At 26.3% G+C, this 21,743-nt stretch overlaps 1 protein-coding gene across 1 annotated transcript; it reads right to left on the bottom strand.

Moving 5' to 3' along the window:
• Positions 1 to 1,714: 1,714 nt before the first annotated feature.
• Positions 1,715 to 21,218, bottom strand: LOC129611418 (high-affinity choline transporter 1). The gene is made up of 11 exons (XM_055524562.1): positions 21,023 to 21,218; positions 7,348 to 7,548; positions 6,936 to 7,043; positions 6,611 to 6,766; positions 5,507 to 5,805; positions 4,908 to 5,037; positions 4,514 to 4,835; positions 4,382 to 4,424; positions 2,853 to 3,082; positions 2,666 to 2,777; positions 1,715 to 1,986 (listed from the first exon to the last, which is right to left on the bottom strand). The coding sequence occupies exons 2-11, from the start codon at positions 7,511 to 7,513 to the stop codon at positions 1,732 to 1,734; spliced, it is 1,821 nt and encodes a 606-aa protein (XP_055380537.1). The 5' UTR covers positions 7,514 to 7,548; positions 21,023 to 21,218; the 3' UTR covers positions 1,715 to 1,731.
• Positions 21,219 to 21,743: the final 525 nt, after the last annotated feature.

Below are 21,743 nucleotides of genomic sequence, written 5' to 3'. Positions count from 1 at the left end.
TTTTAAATTAAAATATTTTTGTATTTCTATATTTTCTATATAAGAAAAATAACAATTTTTCTAATTTTATTCTTGAAATTATTAAAAATTTTTTTTTAATTTTGTTATACAATACGTATAACTAATTTAAATACGTATAAATTAATTTTGTTTTGTATATAGCAATAAATATATAATTGTATATTGATAATTTATTAAAAAATAATTGAGAAAGTATTTGCCTTTTTATTCTAAATATTTTTTCTGTTGTAAATAGTTTAATATAATTTTCGTAAATTAAGAAAAAGCGTAAGTTTTTAATAAAAAATGTCAAATATCTGTAGCAAAATATAAAAAATATTATCAAAATAAAAATTATTTTAATATTATGTTGATACAATAACCTTATATGTAATTTTTAAGTATACTTTATTGTTCTAATTTAAAACAGAAAAGACTGCTAAATGCAATATAAATATCATTTTTTTTTGTAAAAATTAAAGTCGTATTTTATTGTTAATTGATTTTATAAATAATATAGTATAATCTATTATAAAAATTGTTATCATTTCGCTTAACTGGACAAAAAAATGTAACTTTCATGCTATTTATTAAGGATACAATTTGAAGAAATTATTTTTAATAGCAAAATAAGCAAATCTTATAGAATTTCCGAAACTGTTTAATTTTTATTTAAAATAAAAATTTTCATGCGAAAAAAATTCGCAAATTTACATTTTGAACAATTAAAGTATGTATGTACAAGAATCTATTAAAAAATATAAAATGTGCCGGACATTATTGATAATCGGCAATAAAATTTTAGCTATAGTAATAAAATTTGTTAATACATATTGCTGGATATAGATACACATGCGAATATTACAAAAGTTACAAATTTTAAAATTAAGTTATAAAATCAAATACATTAAGCCGTTTATATTTTGTCAAGACGTTATGATGAAAAATTGCTAAGAACTGACTTCTTTAAAGTAAATTTATCTAATATGTTACATTAATTATTGTAAGAAGCGAAACTATTTACTTTTAATACAAATAGTTAAAAATATTTAAGTGTAAATACATAGTTTTTTAATTTATCTAAAAAAAAAACTTCAAAAATAATTTTGTTTTTTAAAAAAATATAAAATTATTACACGTAATTTGTATGTATGTATTTATAAAAGAAATTTTGACTCTATTTCATATACAATAGTTTTTGAATTAAAAATTATTTTTTGGAACTCATTTACTTTCAAATATTTTAGAATATAACTTAGGAATTGCATCATAATTTTGTAGATAATTTTCACATTAAAACTTAAAACTATATTATAGTTTTAAATTGTTATATTGTTTTATATTTTATATTTACTTGTTATAATGCTACAATTATATTGTGGTATTGGTATACATAATTAATATTTATCGTGATTTGATATGTATTATTTTTGTTAATATGTAGTTTCATTGCATTACTATATTTAAGTGTCTCTTTTACGTTATTCTTGTATATTATTGTGAAAATATTATTTTATTACATGTGAATATATGTAGGTATCTTACATAACTTATTTATACATCGAACATAAACTATATTTTATTTTTAATTTATCTTTATTACATTCTTATTTTCATTTTATTCAATGAAAACTTATTATTTATTTTTAATAAATTATATGATATAATAGTATATAATATATATATATTCATTATTTCAATGATATACGCATTATTAATATTGTTAATTTATTAGAAGGCAGTATTTCCTTGTTCTGTACTGGGAACAGCAATGCCTTGTCCACCGCCACCACTATTTATTGGCGGTAAATGTTTAGCTGGTGGTTGTTTTGCTGCTGATGATTTTGTTGCTTCAACAAATGGTAGATCATCATCAGGTTCAAGAGCTGGATTAATTCTACCATTACGTTCATCTTTACCAACCATTGTTGCTGCAGCAGCTGCCGAACCATATGTTCTTCCTATAGTACCAGCCATAACAGAAAGCTAAAACAAAAAAAAAAAAATATTATCAAATTGGAATTATACATAACTTTGTTAATATAGTGTTATACTAGTACATCAATACAAATTATCTGTGTACTTTGAAAATGTTTGTATGTAGCTAAGTTTAACACAAATATTTTTGTTTCGTCGTTTTTACTTTAATTGAAATTTGTGAAAAAGTCCCAAATTATTTGCATAAAATCGATTAGAAAATGTGTGTAGAAGAAAAAGATTTCGGTTTTGGTTTTCAATAAAAAAGTTTTTACACATAAATAAATTCACTTTAAATTATACATAAATTTTTTGTTAATCGTAAAGTACAGGTGTTCTCATTCTATATTTACGAGTATGTTATATTTTATACATATAAAAATATACGATGAAATTACATCATATTACATATAACATTTCACTTTAAAAACCCATGAAATCTTCACAAACCTCATATTTTAACTTGTTTCCATTTAAGGGTAAATTTATCACTCCCTTCTTTTTCCGCTAACTTTAAAAATTTCAAATAAAAATGTAATGTTACAAATACACAATTTTCAATTATATACGATTCTCCACATTGAATACTTTAAAATTAGAAAAATCTTCAAATATTCCATTTCAAAATAGCATACTTTATAATATATTGTAACATGAAAAACAAAATTCAGTATTATACACGACTAACCTGTTCACCAACTTCTGATGGTTCTCCAACTCTTTGAACATCTTCAGGTATATTGACAACACACCGGAAATAATCATATTTTGGCGCTAACCGGCCACTTTCAAACATCATCCTTTGGGAAAAATATTAAATGAGAACCAAATTAAAAATTAAAATTTTAAAAAATAAATTATGTATTTATATTTACTTAGTCCACCATGATACAAAAATTAATGTTATTAAACTAATGCTCATTGCGAATGTACGGAAAGGAAATAATTGCCGTTGATTCTCTTCATCATATCCAGAAAACTTAATAAATGCTGGTAATCCTAAAATTGGTTCTCCACCACCCAATCGAATTAGTAACGCTACAATATAAGCTGCTAAACTTCCATAAGTATTACAAAAGTTTTTGAAGTGTACCACCATTAAAAGCTAAGATAAATGTGAAAAATTAGAATGATTTAGTTTAAAAGCATGAATTTATTTCTAAAAATCGGTTCGTTAAAATTCGACAAATTATAATCGAAAATTTCTATGAATGCCCAATTATTTCAATTTTACCTATATAGCAACTGAATAAGGACTTCTACTTCTTTATTTTCGAATTCTTACAATACTCTTTTGCTTTAATTTGCTTATACCAAGTTAATTTTTATCTTTGTATTTTCCTAGGCTATAATATTTAGTATAGGTTTTGAAATGGATTGGAATTTGAATAATAGTGAAAACGTATTTCATTTAACAAAAAAAAACTTATTAATTAACTACTACGATTGGTTTTGTTACAGAAATCATGGATGAAATCGATTTGCGAGAAATTATTTTTGTTATTGTGTACAAAGCGTAACATTTTGTTATTGTGTACAAAGCGAAAATACACTCATTAGATAAATGATAAAACGATTACAGCAATTATTTAACTTTAAACCTCATAGGAGTACCTTTTATACTTATTTTTTAAGTCATCCAAATTCAAACACCTGTTTAAATAATTTTAATGTCGAATTCGTTTAAATTTTACAAAACTTTTTAATAATTTTTGGGAATTATTTTCAAGTTTTATTTCAGGTTCCCATTGATGAATTCGAAGTAAAATGTAATTTTAGCGGAAATTAATTGATTTGCACTTGAATTTGAAAACTGACAATTGACAATTTAAATTGATAATTTTTGAAAAGAAAAATACTTTCACCCATATTCTATTAGTCGCAATCAATTAATTGACGTAATGGGTTGTTATTCAAAAATATTGTAATTTCCTGTGTAAAATCATTTGCAAAATTCGAAATTCTATACTGAAGAACAAAATTCTTCCAATAATATCACATCGCCTCAAGTGATACGACTAACCGAAAACGGGTATTTGTTAGAGAATTACACTCCGCGCACTAAATTCTTTTAAACTAACTCTTTAATTGTTACTAAAAAATATTTAATATCATAAAATTTTTAAACTGACATTTTTATGAGTATCAATAAAATATGGACATGCATACATCTTCATGCATGTTCATACATTCGTCTGTATCCTTCGTCGATATAACTCTATAAAACGAAAATAGCAAACCTCACTAGATTTTCAAAACACTTTAAAAAACAAATTTAATTCTACATATAAATTTAATTTAAGAAAAATTGCATATTTTTGGGATGCATAGATTTTATATTTAAAATAATGCTCTGATATAATGAATGATTTTAGACTAAAAATATATTATATTTAAAATTTACCTGAGGAAATAATATTACATAAACCAAATCGGAACACATAGACCTATAAAAAATAAAAATTTTTAGAAGTTATTACAAAATATTATACATAAATTCATTATAAAGATATAAATATAAGAATTAATATAATACCAGAGCCCATAAATTGATGGAATTGTAAGTGCCATTACTGTAGCTAGGAAACCGACAACACATATTGATACTCTCATAACCCAGATTATTTCCATTTCAGACGCATTCTGTCTAAATATAAGCTTGTAGACATTGCGTGCGAACATTGATGCTGCTGACAAAACTGACGAATCAGCAGATGACATTACAGCAGCTGATACAGCACCCAAACCAAAGAATGATACAAAATCAGGAGTCAAATATTGTAGTACCATTGGTAATATCATACTTGTCTCGTCAACCGTCAATGGATATGGACCTTTATAATCAGTTTCGTTCCAAGCTATAAATAAGAATTAATAAAACGAATTTCAATAAATGCGCTTACTAAGAATTTGTATTTAAAAACACTTACGAGTTGCTTTTGCTATAGCTCCAATGAGAACCGGTGGGATTGCCATCAAAATACAACCAAAAGCGGCAACATAGGATAAGATTTGTGCACGACCGGCAGTCTTACTTGATAATACACGTTGAAAGTATACCTATAAAAATTTTAAAATTTATTTTATTTTTAAAATTTTAAAGTCAAAATCTTATAAAAAGTTAAAATAAGCTCAAATTTTTACGGATGATTAATATTACGCAAGGTTCTTTCATTTCACAAGAGATTCTTATTTTTATATTAACTGTAATTAATATCGAAATATAATATTTCAATCGAAAGAATATTTCAATTAATATTTTTGTATTAATAACGTTTGTACAAAAGTTCCCGAAATTTGAATTATATAGGTATTATACTTCAATTATAGGTAATATATAATCAATTTCTAACAGCGCTGATGTTAGAAAAGAAAAAAATGAATGGCATATTTGTAATATTAAATTTTCTCATGTACAATCGATTTTTAATAAACGACCGAACAATTAGTGTAATCTACTAGTACTTCATATTCTTAAAGTAAAAACTTATATGAGCTTATGTAAATTCTAAAAACATGTATTTATTACCTGCCATGGAATGCCACCAAATACAAGTAGTAATCCATAATCTAAGTAATACCAATATTCTTCAGGGGCTACCGAACCAATCCAATCAACATCCATTGATGATAAGCTTTTTACATGATCATTTGCCCAAGCAAATGGTATGCACATCCACAGCCCAATAAAAATGCAAAATAGTTGTATAACATCAGTATATGCAACTGAATATAAGCCACCGAATAATGTATAAAATACAGCAATGCAAGATGATAAAATGACTGATGTCCTGTGATCCATGTCAATAATAACTGAAAGCGTAGCTCCTATGCATATTTAAAAAATAATATAAAAAAGTACGAAAAATAAGTAAAACTCAGGAATAATTTTTAACCTGTAATTTGAAAAAATTATACGTAAATATAATAAAGCAATTTTTCCATTTTATTTTCTAGAAAAAAGGGGAACCGGATACTCCATCTGATCACGATTAATTTATGTGAAATTTTCTCTAATTTAGATGTAGTTAAATTAAAATTTCAACTGTTCCGCGAGGAAGTTTTTTTTCAAAAAAAAGTATATATAACGTATTCTATAAAAAGGTTAAAGGTTTGACAATCCTAAAAAAATATTTTCGCAGCAAAATGCGCTGAATTTATTGGTAGTTTTAAATGTGATATATAAATCACAAATATGTTGTTAAGACAAGACTCAGTGCATTAGCTCAAAACGGAGTGTCTCAAGCGTTGTTAAATCAATTAATTAATTTTAAAACAACTTTCTCCACCAAGCTAACCAAGATAATACTTTTTAATGTACCAAAACTAGGTTAATAAACATGACAACAGATAAACAGAAAACCATTTTCTTTACATTTAATTATAATTCAATAGTGAAAATGTTAATACAACATTTCTCGTTCCACAAACAAACAAAAATTTTACATTTACAAGTAAAATCTATTTTTAATTCTTTAGAAATTTTTTGATTCGTTACAAAATTATAAAGTGCAAGAGTCTAAATACATATGTATTAAAGTGTAAAATCCTTGAATAAAAAACATTCAATTTTTCTCTTCATTTAAAAAAATTTAAATTTATTATTACATTTTACACAATATATAAGAATTACCTAAAGCAGCTAATATACCAGCAGCCCAAAAAACTTCACCACAAAGGGCCGGAAGAAATAATAAACCACCCATTCTTTCACCAAATGTATCCTGCAACGGATCTAACATTGTGATGTAACCTTGTTTTCTCATAGGATTCGCGAAAAATATTCCACCTAAAATAAAACACAATTCACTTTTTTGGCATGTACTTGATTAAATATGTAAAATATGTGCAAATACACATAATATCGTATACACAAAATGTATAGCATATAAAGAGGCGAAATTTTGTTTTTTTTTTATTTTTGCTGAAAATGTACGAGCAAATTTTATATTTCTTACCAAATACCAAACTCAGCGCATATCCAAATGGAGCTTGGCACCATACTAAACCAGTAGTATAAATTGCTTCAGCTGTACCATTAATGTAACCTCCACCAACCCATGTAGCTAAAGAAATTACAAAGTTAGAGAAAAAGAAAAAGAAAACTCTTTTATTATTGCTTTTCTTTTTTAACTTTTCTTAAGATATCGGTTGGTTGTGTACTTCAGAATATTTATTCTTTTCAACGAAAAACAAAAAAAAACTCATTAAAACTAAAATAATTTAATTATGTTTAAAACAAAAAAAAATTTTTAATATATTCAATACACCTTACGCCAAAAGGTAGAAAAAAAATTAAGGAATTTTAATAATTACGTAATATGAGAGATACAAAAAAGTGTTATAAGAAAAAAATATAGGAAAATTTACCTGTCATAGTAAAAATACCAACAAATAATCCAATTGATCGACCAGCTAACATGACTTCCTCTTCGGAATCATTTCCACTTTCTTTCTTCCTTCCAGCCCATATTCCAACACCCAATATTAATAAATAAAATAATACAATACTGACAACACCAGCCACATTAATCATGTTTGCGGTTTAGAATACAAATTGCAAAAATATATCTGAAAATAAATTAAAAATAAAGAAAACGGGATTAATTAATGAGATTTCCAATTAAATAAAATTTTAATAAGAACAAAAGAAATGGAAAGCTTGAACTAGACCTATAAGAAAAGATTCAAAGTTGTTATTACCAAAAATGATTATTAATTCCCACAAAGATAACACTGCTCTGAACAATAAAAAGGCATGGTTTAAGAATTTATTTCATTGCTGCGTAATAACATGTTTTGAGTTCTCCCTACTATTTTATCTAGTCACATACACATTTATAGTGAAATTTCAGATAAATTAGTATACATTTGCAAAAACATCTTATAAGGGCTCATAGGGATTAGAGAAATTTAGAACATAAATTATAAATGTTATTATTGGACCAAATTTATTTTCGGGTAGAGTATATAACTACATATAGTTGAAGAAAAATACATAGAAATTATTTTAATAGGATTTTTGTGCGAAATACAAATTCTTTGATTTATTCTCCTATTAAATTTAAAAATTTAGTACAAGATCCTGATGGACATTATATAATACAATAATGGAAGAGCTAACGACTTTTCTACTATAAATATATATAAATATGTATGTAAAACATCTATTGGCCAATACATATTAAAAATGTAAATACACTTCAGTAAACTTATTAAAAAATACTCTGTTTTACTTACTATGTTCTAAAATATTGAACATGCATTTAAATTATTTTTGCACCTGTTTTGGCAAATTGAAAATTGGATTTAATCCAAAACACAAAATAAACATATGTACAAATTACAATGTTACTAAAAGCCAGATCTCTTTAACTGTTACGATGTTTGGGCCAGCCCACATAATATGCTAGGTTTTTTTTTCTATTCCTCACGTCGTCAATGTTCCAAAGCTAATGCAATATGATTATGAATTATTTTATGTTGCATACATTTATTAATTTTGAATATCAAGCTCCATATTGACTTACATTTCTTTATTCAATTTTGTTTACCTTAATTGAAATGTTAATAAATAAATTTATTAAAAGTATATGCGAGCTGTATATTTTGTATTGAAGGGCCGTGTATTTAACCTATATACCTGCAATAGACCAATAATTTGCTTCATATACAATTTAGGCACATACTATATATATTAGAGCGTGTTATTTACGATTTATTTTAAATAAAATTAGTCAATAAAACTTGCTATTTTTAGAGACACTTTATTGTTATTGCTTTTTGCTATTTTTAGTTTACAAAATTTTATACATTCATGTTGACTACAGACTTATTTTGATACTAAAAGATAATTTATTGACTACAATTTACAAATTATCATATATTTTCCAAATTTATATAAAAACCGTAAGTGTATGTATTCGTGCTTACGATATAAACACTATGTTTACTACTGAGTAATGATTAATTCTCCCACATCGAACAAAAACCGTGACGACTTTGGCGTGGAAAGTTTTTTTTTTTTTCAATTTTTAACACTATTCTTCCATAAATTTTCCTAAAATCTTTTTAACATTTTTCACAGACCGCATACATAAAACCAAAAACGATGTTATCATACTTTAATTCAATTTTTCTCATAGCGTTTTTATTTCTTTGTCCTCATACTCGTACAAATCCTCATAAGGATTTTCAAAATTTGAATTATGGCTATACTCCGACATTTTTTTTAATTTCTGTTCTTAATAACACGAGTTCTTTGTTTTGAATATGAGAAATTCGGCTTCATTTCGAAATTGGATATGAGGTGCTTAACAGTTCCATTAACAATGACAAATTCACCATTTTTCGGAAGAGTCCGGAATATTATTACATAATATTATTACAAATACTTATTATATACATATATGAATATTATTATATATATATTATTTTACAACCAGTTCAACGTAAACTAAAAAAAAGTTAAAAAATAACGTAAAGAAGCTTGGGATGAAAACCAAGCAAAATTTATAATTTGTTAGTTTATTAACATTGACCTGATTTTTTCCTCCATAGAATTAACCTTATAAATGACATATAAAGCGGGTTCAAATTCATAATGTACAGTTGTATGCAATTGCAGAGACTTCCATGAGTAGCTTCAAATTTTGGGGAAAACTTCATTTCTGTATGCAGTAGATGTACATATACGATTATAAATTAGTTCCGATGATTTCAAAATTCCAAACTTTAATAAACCCGTTAGGAACATCTGACTTTCTTTAATTATTAAGAACATCTGTAATTTCTGTAAAGTGATTTCCTGTTATGGTTTAGAAGTTAGCGGAAAAAATAGGGTACTCCAATTGAATTGTCGTTTTTATATTGTGCATTTGTAACCAAAATATTTTAGTACGGTATGATACTCGTATGTCCTATATAAAAATACATTTGAAATTATTAAATACTCCAAAACTTTCTCCGTAATATACTGCTAATTTTAGCAAAATACTGTCACACGTTCCATGAGAGAATAACACCAGATGTTTTAAACTTACTTGCCAATTATACTAAAACTATACACTACAGTTATGTGTTGAAATTACTTACAGTTATAACAGCATATTAAGAATTCCAATAAATTTGCTAATAGTTGACAATAATATCATTTTATTTTTTAAAAAGAAACACAGTTCTGTTATTACACAAATTATATACAAAATACAATAATTTCTCATTATTTATAACTTTCAATTTATTACGAATTGTTTGCAAATCTTTATTATTTTCAAAAAATTCACACCACGTCTGGAAATACGTTTGATATTTAATTTTAAAAAAGTATCAGAAATCATTGAAATTTTTGTAATACATTTTTATCTTTAACATCTTCAGTATTACGAGTAACCTTTATAATTATAACGTCTAGACTGAGCTAATATTTTTCAAATGTAAGTATAAAAAAAACATATCTTCTTAAAAACAAATATTATGAAAACCCGTTGGGGCAGCAAAATATTTCTTTTAAAATGAAAAATATTTACTATAGTACTATAAAACATTGTATAAAAAAATGAAGAACCACAACGCACAAAAAAATATTAACCTTCTTTATGAAAGGGAAGGTTTCACATTTTTTTTTATAAGTGGTATACTTGTATGTGTATCCAAGTCTATCACAATATACACCAACTTTTTTTTAAATTCATAATATCAATGTGAATTTAGTATATTTGAGATTGTGTTGATGTATATTATGTACAAACATACAAATATAAGTAGAATTTACCCAATTAATCAACGTCAAAACAAAAAGTAATAAAATTTTATAGAATTTTGCCAAATTGCTGAAAGTCTGAACTTTAGTCTGAGAAATGTAATTATAAATTGCAAAAAAATAATAAGTTTCTTTCGATACTACAGGTATCATAGTAATTTATTGTATTCAAAATAAGTTTATATGAGTTCTAATACTTTAGATATTATATATACTTACATAATATTGTGCGTGTATTGTATTGTACACATCAAATATCAAATTACCTTAATATGATTATTTACATGAATTTTTTTTATAGAGTTTTGTTTTATCCCAAACATATTTTTTTGGCATTTGTATCTGAATATTATTATTGCAACGTCGTAAAATCCCTGATCACATGCTAAATGTCATTTATATAATATGTTATATGAAGGCGTTTCAAAATTATTCAGAAACCCGGCTTTGAGAACGGAAAAACCGAATGAAATACAAATCTGCACAGACTGACAGAGGGGCTTAGGTTTATGTAACAGGCTGGCAAATATATTTCTAAAACTAGTTTTTTTACGCTTCCTTAAAATAGAGAAATCGGAAGTTTGGTACCATCACATAACTTCGCTCATTGTATGCAATACGGTCAGTAAAAACGTCTTTCATCAACTTGCGTATGCATACTGTATATATATAGATTTTATGAATGTATGTGACTTAATCCTAATCATCTATATCTATCACTTTCAAATTACTTTGAAAAAACTTTAATTATTTACATATAAAATTAACAACATAACTTTTTATCTTACTCTTTCCATTTATCTATGTTAAATAATTAATTTACTTTAATAACAACAAAATGAAAGGTAATTAAAATCCACTAAATTTTGTTTACTTTTATATGAAAAATCGATTCTTAAATAAATTTATAATTATGTATAATAGTATATTAAATGTATACATGGTTCGTCCCTCAAACTGATAAAGTTTGAAAATTTTTTGACGTAATCATTAAGAGGTAAACCAAACATACAAAACAAAAACAAATAAAATAAAGAACTAAAACATAGAGTGTACAGCTAAACTTATACATTAACGAGAAGCATGTATATATATGTGTATTGAAAATTTTAGTCTATACAAAAGTGCAAGTTTACAGTATACACAAAAAAAAAAAATCAGAATATTGACATTTTTGATAAGGATTGAGACCCGGCTGGATCATATGAAAAATAAATAAAGAAAAACTGAAATACTAAACAGAAGCAGAACTATAACATATACACATATACAAACAGTTCTAAAATAATAATATCTGTTTAAAATTTCATTTAAAAAAAAACAGGTTTTAATCGCATGAAATTTAGATTTAGAGCTGGAGCAGTAGAAATGTTTAGTTTAAATAATTACATAATAAAACTCTCAATAAAAAGTGTTAAATTTCAGCAAGAAGGTTCTCTCTTGTGAAACTGTGAAAAAATTTTATTCGAAACTCAAGTTGAACAAATTCAACGAAAACATTTATGTTCGTTATTTAGTGACTGAAGTAAGAAAACGAACACTAGTATAATGTTAAGGAAATATTTATTTCGGGTCAAGAATTAATCAAAAACTGTTTGACATTCGAATAATTTCTACTTTTTAGATTAACGTATATACATACAATTTATATTATTAGTATAATATGTAGATAGTAATGATATGATTAAATTGAAATGTATTGTTAATCTACTCTGAAATTGTAGTATGATTTTATTAATAAGAGAAAGCAAAAAAAAAGGAAAAAAATAAGGAGAATTTCGAACTCCTTAAAAGTTCGTATCACACGAAAAAAGAAAATATTCAGTAGCTTTTAATATTTGTAGAACAAAAAAGCTTTATTTTTTTTAATCGACAACAAATTAAATTTGTATGATGAAACTTTCAAAAGAACTGAGTTGTCTACGCTCTCTGTATAATTCGTTAAACAAGACTTTCAAAATATATAAGTACGAGGTAAAAAAAATATTCACATACATTAAATTTTTCATTAATAAAAATTTTAAGAAAAAAGAATAAAGTGCTCACACGCATAATCTGTTATACAAACACAAATATTGCAATTCTGATAAAAATTTTAATAATATGATTTTTTTGGAAATAATTTCCCTCGTGACAATTTTTAATATAATCTTACTTTATTAAGAAAATTTATTGAATATGGTAACTTAAAAACCTCTAAATCTCTGAATTTATATACATATACGTTTTCATAGAGATTTCCATATTAATACATTTCCCTAATTTAACCAAAATATGTTCAGTTATATTCATAGAATCAATATTATTTTCAACATTTTTCCAAAAAACTTTTAAAAAAATTGCTTATTATTTTTCCTCTATCCGTCGTCCGTCCCTAAATATGTTAACAAAACTTTTAAAACCTTGAAGATAGGACGGCGAAATTTCATACGTAGTTATTTCTTTCCTAGAAATACTTAAATATGAAATATTCGCCCCCCCCCCCCCCCACTCTTCTAGTTATAGCCCACAAATCTCTAAAAATTTTATTTTTTAACTATTTTTTTTAGCGAAACCATAAACATTTTTTAAATTTTTTTAAAAACCGAAAAATAGTGACGAGCTTTTTCTAAAAATACAAAATGGTCTTCAAAATTTATTTACAAAAAAAATGGTTTTCAAAATTTCAGTTATCTAAAATCATTCTTTCCAAAGTTTTAATATCGTTTAATTTTGGCACCTTATATTTCCGAAACTGCAAACATTTCCAAATTTTTATAAATGCAGAAAGCTAACGACAAATAATATAACAGTGAAAAATATAAATATTTTTCTTAACTTACGCAATTAACCCTTGGGCTCAAGCATTGTGTTAACACCTTCTTCAATTTTTTTTTAACTCACCCTAAAAGTATGCAACCTTTGAAATATTTTCGTATATGAATAAAAATAATTTTAATAATATAGTATATAGCTAGATTGTTTTTTCAAAGCAGTATTTTTACTTAATGAAGAGAGAAGTACTACATTACAAAGCATAAGTTCGACCTAACTTTATTTTTATTTAGGTTTGCATTGGTTATATATACATATAGTAATGGACGCGTTTTATAAATCCTTATTACATTCATATTAAAGATTTTTAAAGAACCAATTCACGATGTACATGTAACAAAATAAATATTTTAATTTATATTGCATTTGCGTACAACCCGTTAAGTAGCACATATAATTTTTACCCATAAATAGCCTATATAAAAATGAATTTATGTTAGTAAACATGTAGGTACATAAAAACAAACAGTAAAATCTTATCAATAATTTAAAACCCTTAGGCTTTGAATAAAATATAATCACAGGGTATAAAAGTAGATTGTTTAATAAAAATAGAAATGTAGAATAATAAAAATAAAATGAAATGTCTAATTTACAGGATAATCAAATTTTACTGACTAAAATTTAAAATTGTTGTTCAGTATGAGATGAAGTAAAAAAGTAAGAAATATATGAGCTTAGCATCCTAAAAAGTCAGTAAAGATATTAAATTTATAAAATAATAATAAAAATATTTATTTTAGTAATATTTCAGCAAAAAAATTATTGTATTTACTTACTAAGAACATTAAGAAGAAATCTAGTGCAGTTCAGTGGTAGAAAAATAGGAAACATTTTAGGTGGTTGGCTGAAGTAACCATATATTGGGTCGAAACTAACAACGTTCCAATATTGTAAGTTGCGATATTACTCAATATATTAAAATCCCAATCCGAGTTGTTATGGCGTCGTAAATATCGTATTTCCTATGAATTTTGGCAATGAATACACTGATATTTACATACTTTGTTCCTATTTTCAAAATAAACAATATCAAAAATTTTAATCGGATCTGTGCCGATCTGGATAACAAAAATACTTGAACCCTTTTATAATTTTGATAAATAGCAATATTTTCTTTTATTGTGCGCGTACTTTGTCAAATTCTTCAAGTGCATTTTTTTTAGTAAGTCCCAAAAGTTAACTGACAAAATTCTTTTTAAATGTAAATACTTTGTGCATCACACTGTAAAAAGTTTATGTAAAACACTTTTCGTACTGATAATTGCATAGACTTAAAAATTTTTCCAAAACTTCTTCATATATTATTGGAAAACGGTACTTATAATTTTATATGTTACAGATTTCCTATAAAATAATGTTCTTTATTCCCTGATATTTGCTCACAAATGGTTTAGCAAAGATAGTCAGCGCTTCAAATACGATTTGAAGACAAAAATCAATTTTAGAGAAAATTTTCATAACAACATTGACCTCAATATAAGTTTTCGTTAACTCAACTATTACTACGACGCCCTCTCGTTCCAACGTTCAACGATGAATCCTGATTTATATGAACAATAAATAATGCAGTTATAAACGTTGAATATGCGTCCTTTATCTTTATAAAGGGCCGGTAATTTCGTCATGCCTTTACAGCTTAGTTGGTGAAGCTCACTTGATATAGCGGTGAGCGGTGAATTTTTTAATTTTCCTGCCTTGAAATGTTTGGACGACTTAGAATCCAAGATTTCACAAAACCACTTCCGAGATGTCACAAATCAACTTGCAAATTATCTTCATCTAAGCCAAACCATTGTCTGGAATTCATAGCGAAATCTTTAGACTTTTACAATTTATATTGTCTAAGAAAAATCTTGAAATTTTGCAACTTATTGTCTCTAAGGGAAATCTTTGATCTTCTACAATTTTTTTTGCATAATTTATACAACTTATTTTTTGGAATTGTGCCAATTAAAATTTTTGAAAACGAACGTTAAAAAAATTAAACACATAATTTAAAAAATTTTTTTTCTGATTTTAAACTTTGTTCACATGTCATGTAAAAATTTAATCATTAATTACTTATAAATAAGGACCTTTTACTCTGCAACCTTATTGTTCTACCATAAAAATAAATAGCAATATAAGTATTAAGATTCATATATACGTTACATATAACACCACAGTATAAATTTAGGACAGAATCCTTGGAGAATATAAAAATTGAGACGTAAAATGAAAAAAATAAGAAAAAGGATAATTTAATTTCTTTGAAACACAAAATTTAATTAAAATATTTGTTGTAAATTTATTTCTTTCTTTAGATTTAATACAAACAATTTATTTTATAACAGAAACGGTATAGACACATTTTATATAAAAAAAAATTAGCGCTATGTTGAAAGAATTAGTGCTTCTATAAAAAGTCCGACTGCCCATTCTCATTAACTACGATTCCTCAAGCATTCGATAAAAAAAACTACAATTGACTAAAGAATACTAATTTTTTCTAAAAAATTCTAACATAAGTTAACACATTCTATCAATACTTATCAAAAATAATACTTATTTATAGATGTGGAGTCACTTTCAAATTTCATTATTAGTAGGAATTTAAATATAGCAAATGTAATAAGTAGGACCGGACCACCTTATCTTTCTAAAGCTAGAAGAAGATCAACTGTATCGGATTGGTTACTGGTGAAAAGGATTTTGCGACATGATGGCATCTTTCATAATCTTGAATGCAGCAGGGCGATTATTTGATTTCCTCCATATTAACCAACCCTTTCAAAATTAGTGTAGTCCTAGGCCATGTCCCGAAGACTTGAACTTAGGTAAGGGTGCTGAAAGAAGATAAATGACAAACTTAATGAGACCAAAAAGTCTATCATATTTCATCCTGAAAACGGTGGCTGTGATGACGATGTACACTCATTAAGTCAGATGTTGGCCGTGACGTCAACTTTGATTATATCTAATTCTTTACACATGCAGCAGTAAGCCAGTCAGGCGAAGGAAAAATTGAAAATTTCTTAAATAAGAAAGAGATTGTTTTGGTAGCCTTCAGGCTTTAACAATACCTCTCAAGGCCGTCAAGGGTTGATTGTGAGGTCCATGCAGAGGAAATCCCTTGTAGGCCCAATATTACTGATATTGGCCCAATGCTACTGATTAATGTGCATGCTCGAAGCGTAATGGCTCGAATTTTACTTGGAAACTAAAAGATCTTGGCGGGGACCATCACAGCATGGTCTCTGGGTCAGATCCTTGTCGCGAGACAAAGCTAAGAAAGATCAGAAAGTTTATACATTACATCTGTAAGAACAGTTTATACATTACATCTGGGGTAAGAACAAAAAAATCGCCTATACTGAGTTCAATATAGGTACCACAAAGCACAAGGGTTTAGAGACTGAGTAAAAATTGTATTTCTAAAAATTCACAGTGACATATTTAATATTCATTTCTCATACATAATAATGTTGAAATTTCATATGTTTTTAATTATTAAACTCCTACGCTGAGTAAAATTTTTCTTAAAATATATTTTTGATTAGAAATGACTTTGAACTTGAAAACTCCTCAGAAATTATCGGATCCCATATTTTATTTAATTTTATTTGCTTAAATTTATTCTGACCCAAATGCCCTTCAAACATTAAATTACAATAATAAATTATTTTGAACATTAAGAAAGACGTAAGAAGAATGAAAAGAAGAAGTAATTTAATTTGGAAAAAAATTCAGAATTATTTATTGATTTAATTTGTTCATAAAAACAAGTTTTTAAAATTTCTAGATCACTAAATTTATAAGAGGAAAACCTTATACATATTAATACTCGTATCCTTCTAAAACAATTAAAACTTTTCCCCAGATTTTTAATAAAATAATTTACTTGCCAAAATTATGAGAATATTGGGTATTTTTTATTATACTGATTTTTAAATCAACAGTGTAATAAAATTCAACAATGGGAAATAACAAAAGACATGCTTGAGTAAATTTGAATTAGATGATTTTTGTTCTACTCCAAAATTCTTCTCTTCTTCTTTAGAATCACTTATTTGACTAAATTCAGCTCAAGAATATTTGTTAAATTATTAAACAGAGTCAACTGAGGTGATGTCGCAATAACTCCGCATGGACTAGTGTTTAGTCCGTAGCTACATTACATACCAAATCGAAAAGATTCAAAGTTTTCCACCGTTCACATGTTTCAGAATCTCCCTATTCCTTGCACCTTGCAATTCCTGCAAATGCTTTCGAAACACAATGCCATTATGAATCCACAAACAAAAAATAATTTCATATTTGTAAAAAATTTTAAATTTTTGCATAAGGAACCTATTCCCTTGTTTGACTTAAACACTATTTGTAATTTTCATGAACGTTTTTCCTCTTTTAAACCTCTCATTTTATTCTAGACGATATCATTTTGTTTTACAGAATATGCTCTGCTCTATAGTTATTCTACATAAATTAACAAATTGAGTTGGATTTGACTTTTCTTTTACTTTTTAATAAACACAACAAAAATTAACTCTGCTTTTTGTAAATTTCACCAAAATTCAAAAAATTCGAGTTGATGTGTAATCTTTAATTAGGAAGACGCCCTTACTTATTCCTTACAGTTTATAAAGTTTCATGAGATATTTTTGAAATACAATTATTCAAATTCAATTTTAATAGATTTAAAATTACTACTTCAATAAAGTCCACAAATTCGTAGCGATTTATTTTCATTTAGTTTTTTTTAAATTATATAAAGAACTTGTCAGCTATGAAGGAAACAAATTATTTCTTATGGAAGACGCTCCGCCATTGATAAAAGGAAATGGCAGTTGGGCGAAAAGCAATATAGAGAAAGTCGAATTATTTGCTGATAACTTAGAAAGCATATTCACAACAAACGGAATAACATCAGATGTGAGTTTAGTAGAATCTATCGCAAATGAAGCAAGCAGCGGAAGTACTGAGAGAGCTACCAGACAAGGCATTGAAGCATTTAATGAAAATCATGAATGACGCTATAGATTTTGAGTATGTTCCTTGTGCTTGGAAAGTGGCAGAAGTATGGTGTTCAAACCCGGGAAATCCTTGAGTGAAATAAAATCTTACAAGCCCATTTCACTGTCTATAGCAATAATTATTGGCTTCAAAAATATTGAAACCAGTAATAGAAAATAGGGGCCCCATACCAAACCATCAGAGTGGATTTAGAAGAAACCATTCTATAATAGACCACGTCCAAGAATAACGAATATTATAGAAAAAATCTTAGAAAATAAAGAAATCTTCTCTTCTATATTTCTAGATGCAGCACAGGCATTCGACAAGGTATGGCACAAAGGCCTTATATTTAGGTTAGGACAAATGATACCATCACCATTTGTAGCAATTTTGAAATCTTACTTAGCTGATAGATTATTTGGAATTAAACAAGACGCTGAATACTCCACGCTAAAAGAAATAAGAAAAGGTGTGCCTCAAGGCAGTATATTGGGCCCAACGTTGTACTTTCTTTACACGAGTGATCTACCATAAATAGTAATTTATACGGTAGCCACTTTTGCTGACGATACTGCAAAATTGGCAGTAGACTCGAACATTGACGAATCGACAAATAAAATTACAGGGGGCAAGTAACAAAATAAGTCAGTAGACGAAAGATTGGAAAATGAAGTTGAATGAAGCAAAATCAGTTCACATAAATTTCACCAATCCAAAAATAGTGAATCCACCACAAATTAACTTAAATGGAGCGACAATTGAAAATAAAGTATTGATTTATAACCAAATCATTAAACCAATATGACTATATGGCATTCAACTGTGGGGTTGTGCCAAGAAGACTTACATTAACAAAATTCAAACCTTCCAGAATAAGGTTCTGTGCGGCATGGTAAATGCGCCGTGGGGTATGCGTAACAGTGACATCCACAGGGACTTAGGAATTCCTTTGGTTGTAGATGAAATTAAGAGTTATGCCACAAAACATAGCTTGTAAACATAGAAGCAGCTCGACTGCTAGGAAAAAGGCCTTATGGCAGACAGACCTAAACGAACAATACCTTTCGATTTAACACAAAAAACCAATTTCCTTATTTAGGTATTTAATTCATGTACGGAAAAACCAAGTTAGCGCAGAGATAATAGTTATTCTGTGGGACCAGCTTTATCCGTTCAGAGTTTAGGTGATTTTTTAGGGTAGGAGTCATGCTCCCCACTGTCGGAGGAAAAAAGCAGGTAGCGCCGTTCTTCTTCGTCTTTCGAGATTTTTCGAAATATATTTTTTTTTCTTTTTTTGTCTCCTTATGATTTTGAAAGAAGATTGAAATAAAACATTGTAAAAATTATATAAAATAAAGGTAATTTAATTTAATTAAAAGATAAAATATTTTCTCCAAAAACTTTTCAACTTGATAGGAATAAAATGGATACAAAGAAAATTTCAGTCATTGTATATTCAGATTAGAAAGTTTTGTTGTTTTCCTTTAAAAATTTGAAGTTTCTTCACCCACATAACATGTGCATTACTTAATTGAAAGTTTTATCTCAAAATTCAAATACGCCTACGAACTATAACAACAAAAACACATTTTCTCCTACCAATTTTTATTGTGATTTCTACCCTTGTAACATATTACCTTCCATTTAGGTTAAAAAATTTTGTTATCACAACTAGGAAAGTGAAGTACATTTAAGCTTGAGTTTTTTTTTCAGTTAAACAAAATCTACAAACGTTTACTTAAAAATCAAACTTTTATCGAATTTTATTTACATCAAACAAAAGTTTAAGAACTTTCGTTAATTAACCTACATTCATACATACAATCAAATTCAAAGAAACAGATTTTCTCAAACATTTGTGCTTTGGAGATTTAATTTTAACTATTTAAATTAAAATATGTTTTAAGCTGCGAAACATTTTACTATAATGAAAGTTTTATTTCTGCCGAAAGAAAGTTCCATTATTGTTACAAGCATAGCTTTTCTACTAAAAGATATACTTGTTTTCGTATTTCTATCGATAAATTGTATAAAGTCATTTAAAATTTTATTGATTGCCATAATTGGCACGCACATAAAATGCTGATAATGTCGAAAGCACTCATTACAGGTTTCTTATCCTGCAAAAAACTAATTAACATCTAATAAATTATTAAATTTTAGTAATTAAGACATCCAAATTTTGGCTCAAATAAAAAAAATGTACATAAATTTACTCTGGCCCTGCCAGTGAGAAGCGTTTCCACCAAAAACTCAACATAGCCTTCAAATGCAATGTTAAAACATATGAGCGTGCCAAGAAATATGCAATATTAATTCAAAAATTTGCAAATTTAATTCTAACCAAGCTAGATTCTAATAATTTTGGTTGAAATTTATTATTAGAATTAGAATTTAATTTAATTTAAAAATGGTTAAATTAAAAAAAAAAAATTGAAAAATTCTTGAAACAAAATTAATTAAATTCCTTACCTGAGTAAAAGCCTCTACTATATATGTTTATGTTTGATTATAATTATATATAAATGTTTGTATGTTTATTTCTTGTTGCGTTGTATTTGATTTTTGTGATTCCTTCTTAAATAATTCTACTCCGTAATTTTAGTTTTTTTTTTCTCTAGCGTAATAAATTACAATGTCCAAAATTTAAAATTTCATTCAATTTTTGTTTTAAATTATTAATTTTCACTTCTTATTCTACTATACTCACTTAATTTCTAAAGTGTTTCTGCAAATTTTAAAAAGCATTAAAATAACTTAATTTTCGCTTTGCAAAATATATGTATATTATTTTCAATTTCTGTATATTTACGTAAATTTTAATTTGAGTTGAAAATTATTTGAAAAATAAAAAAAAAACACATCACAGATATTTTACCATTTTTGTTTTCTTCTATTAAATTTATTTAAAATTATTTTTTAATATACAATAGGATATTTAATTACTTTTTACTATTCATAATAATTAAATAATTTTTAATTCACATTTAAAAAAATGTTCACTTTTTTATCAATAAAATTACTTCTCCGATACATTCAGTACATTATATAAGTATATATAATAAAAATTTTCTTTGCTAGGCTAAAATGCAGACAATGATATGTTTCAGTTACACATTAAAAAATTTAATGCAAGTTTTAAACACCTGAAATAAAAAACAAAAAAATTAATGTGAATAATTTTATTTATTTA

Source organism: Condylostylus longicornis, unplaced genomic scaffold (genome assembly GCF_029603195.1).
Source record: "Condylostylus longicornis isolate FDR11 unplaced genomic scaffold, ASM2960319v2 ptg000004l, whole genome shotgun sequence".
Taxonomy (NCBI): domain Eukaryota; kingdom Metazoa; phylum Arthropoda; class Insecta; order Diptera; family Dolichopodidae; genus Condylostylus; species Condylostylus longicornis.
The sequence above is the reverse complement of the archived record's forward strand: the minus strand, read 5'-3'. Positions and strand labels throughout refer to the sequence as shown.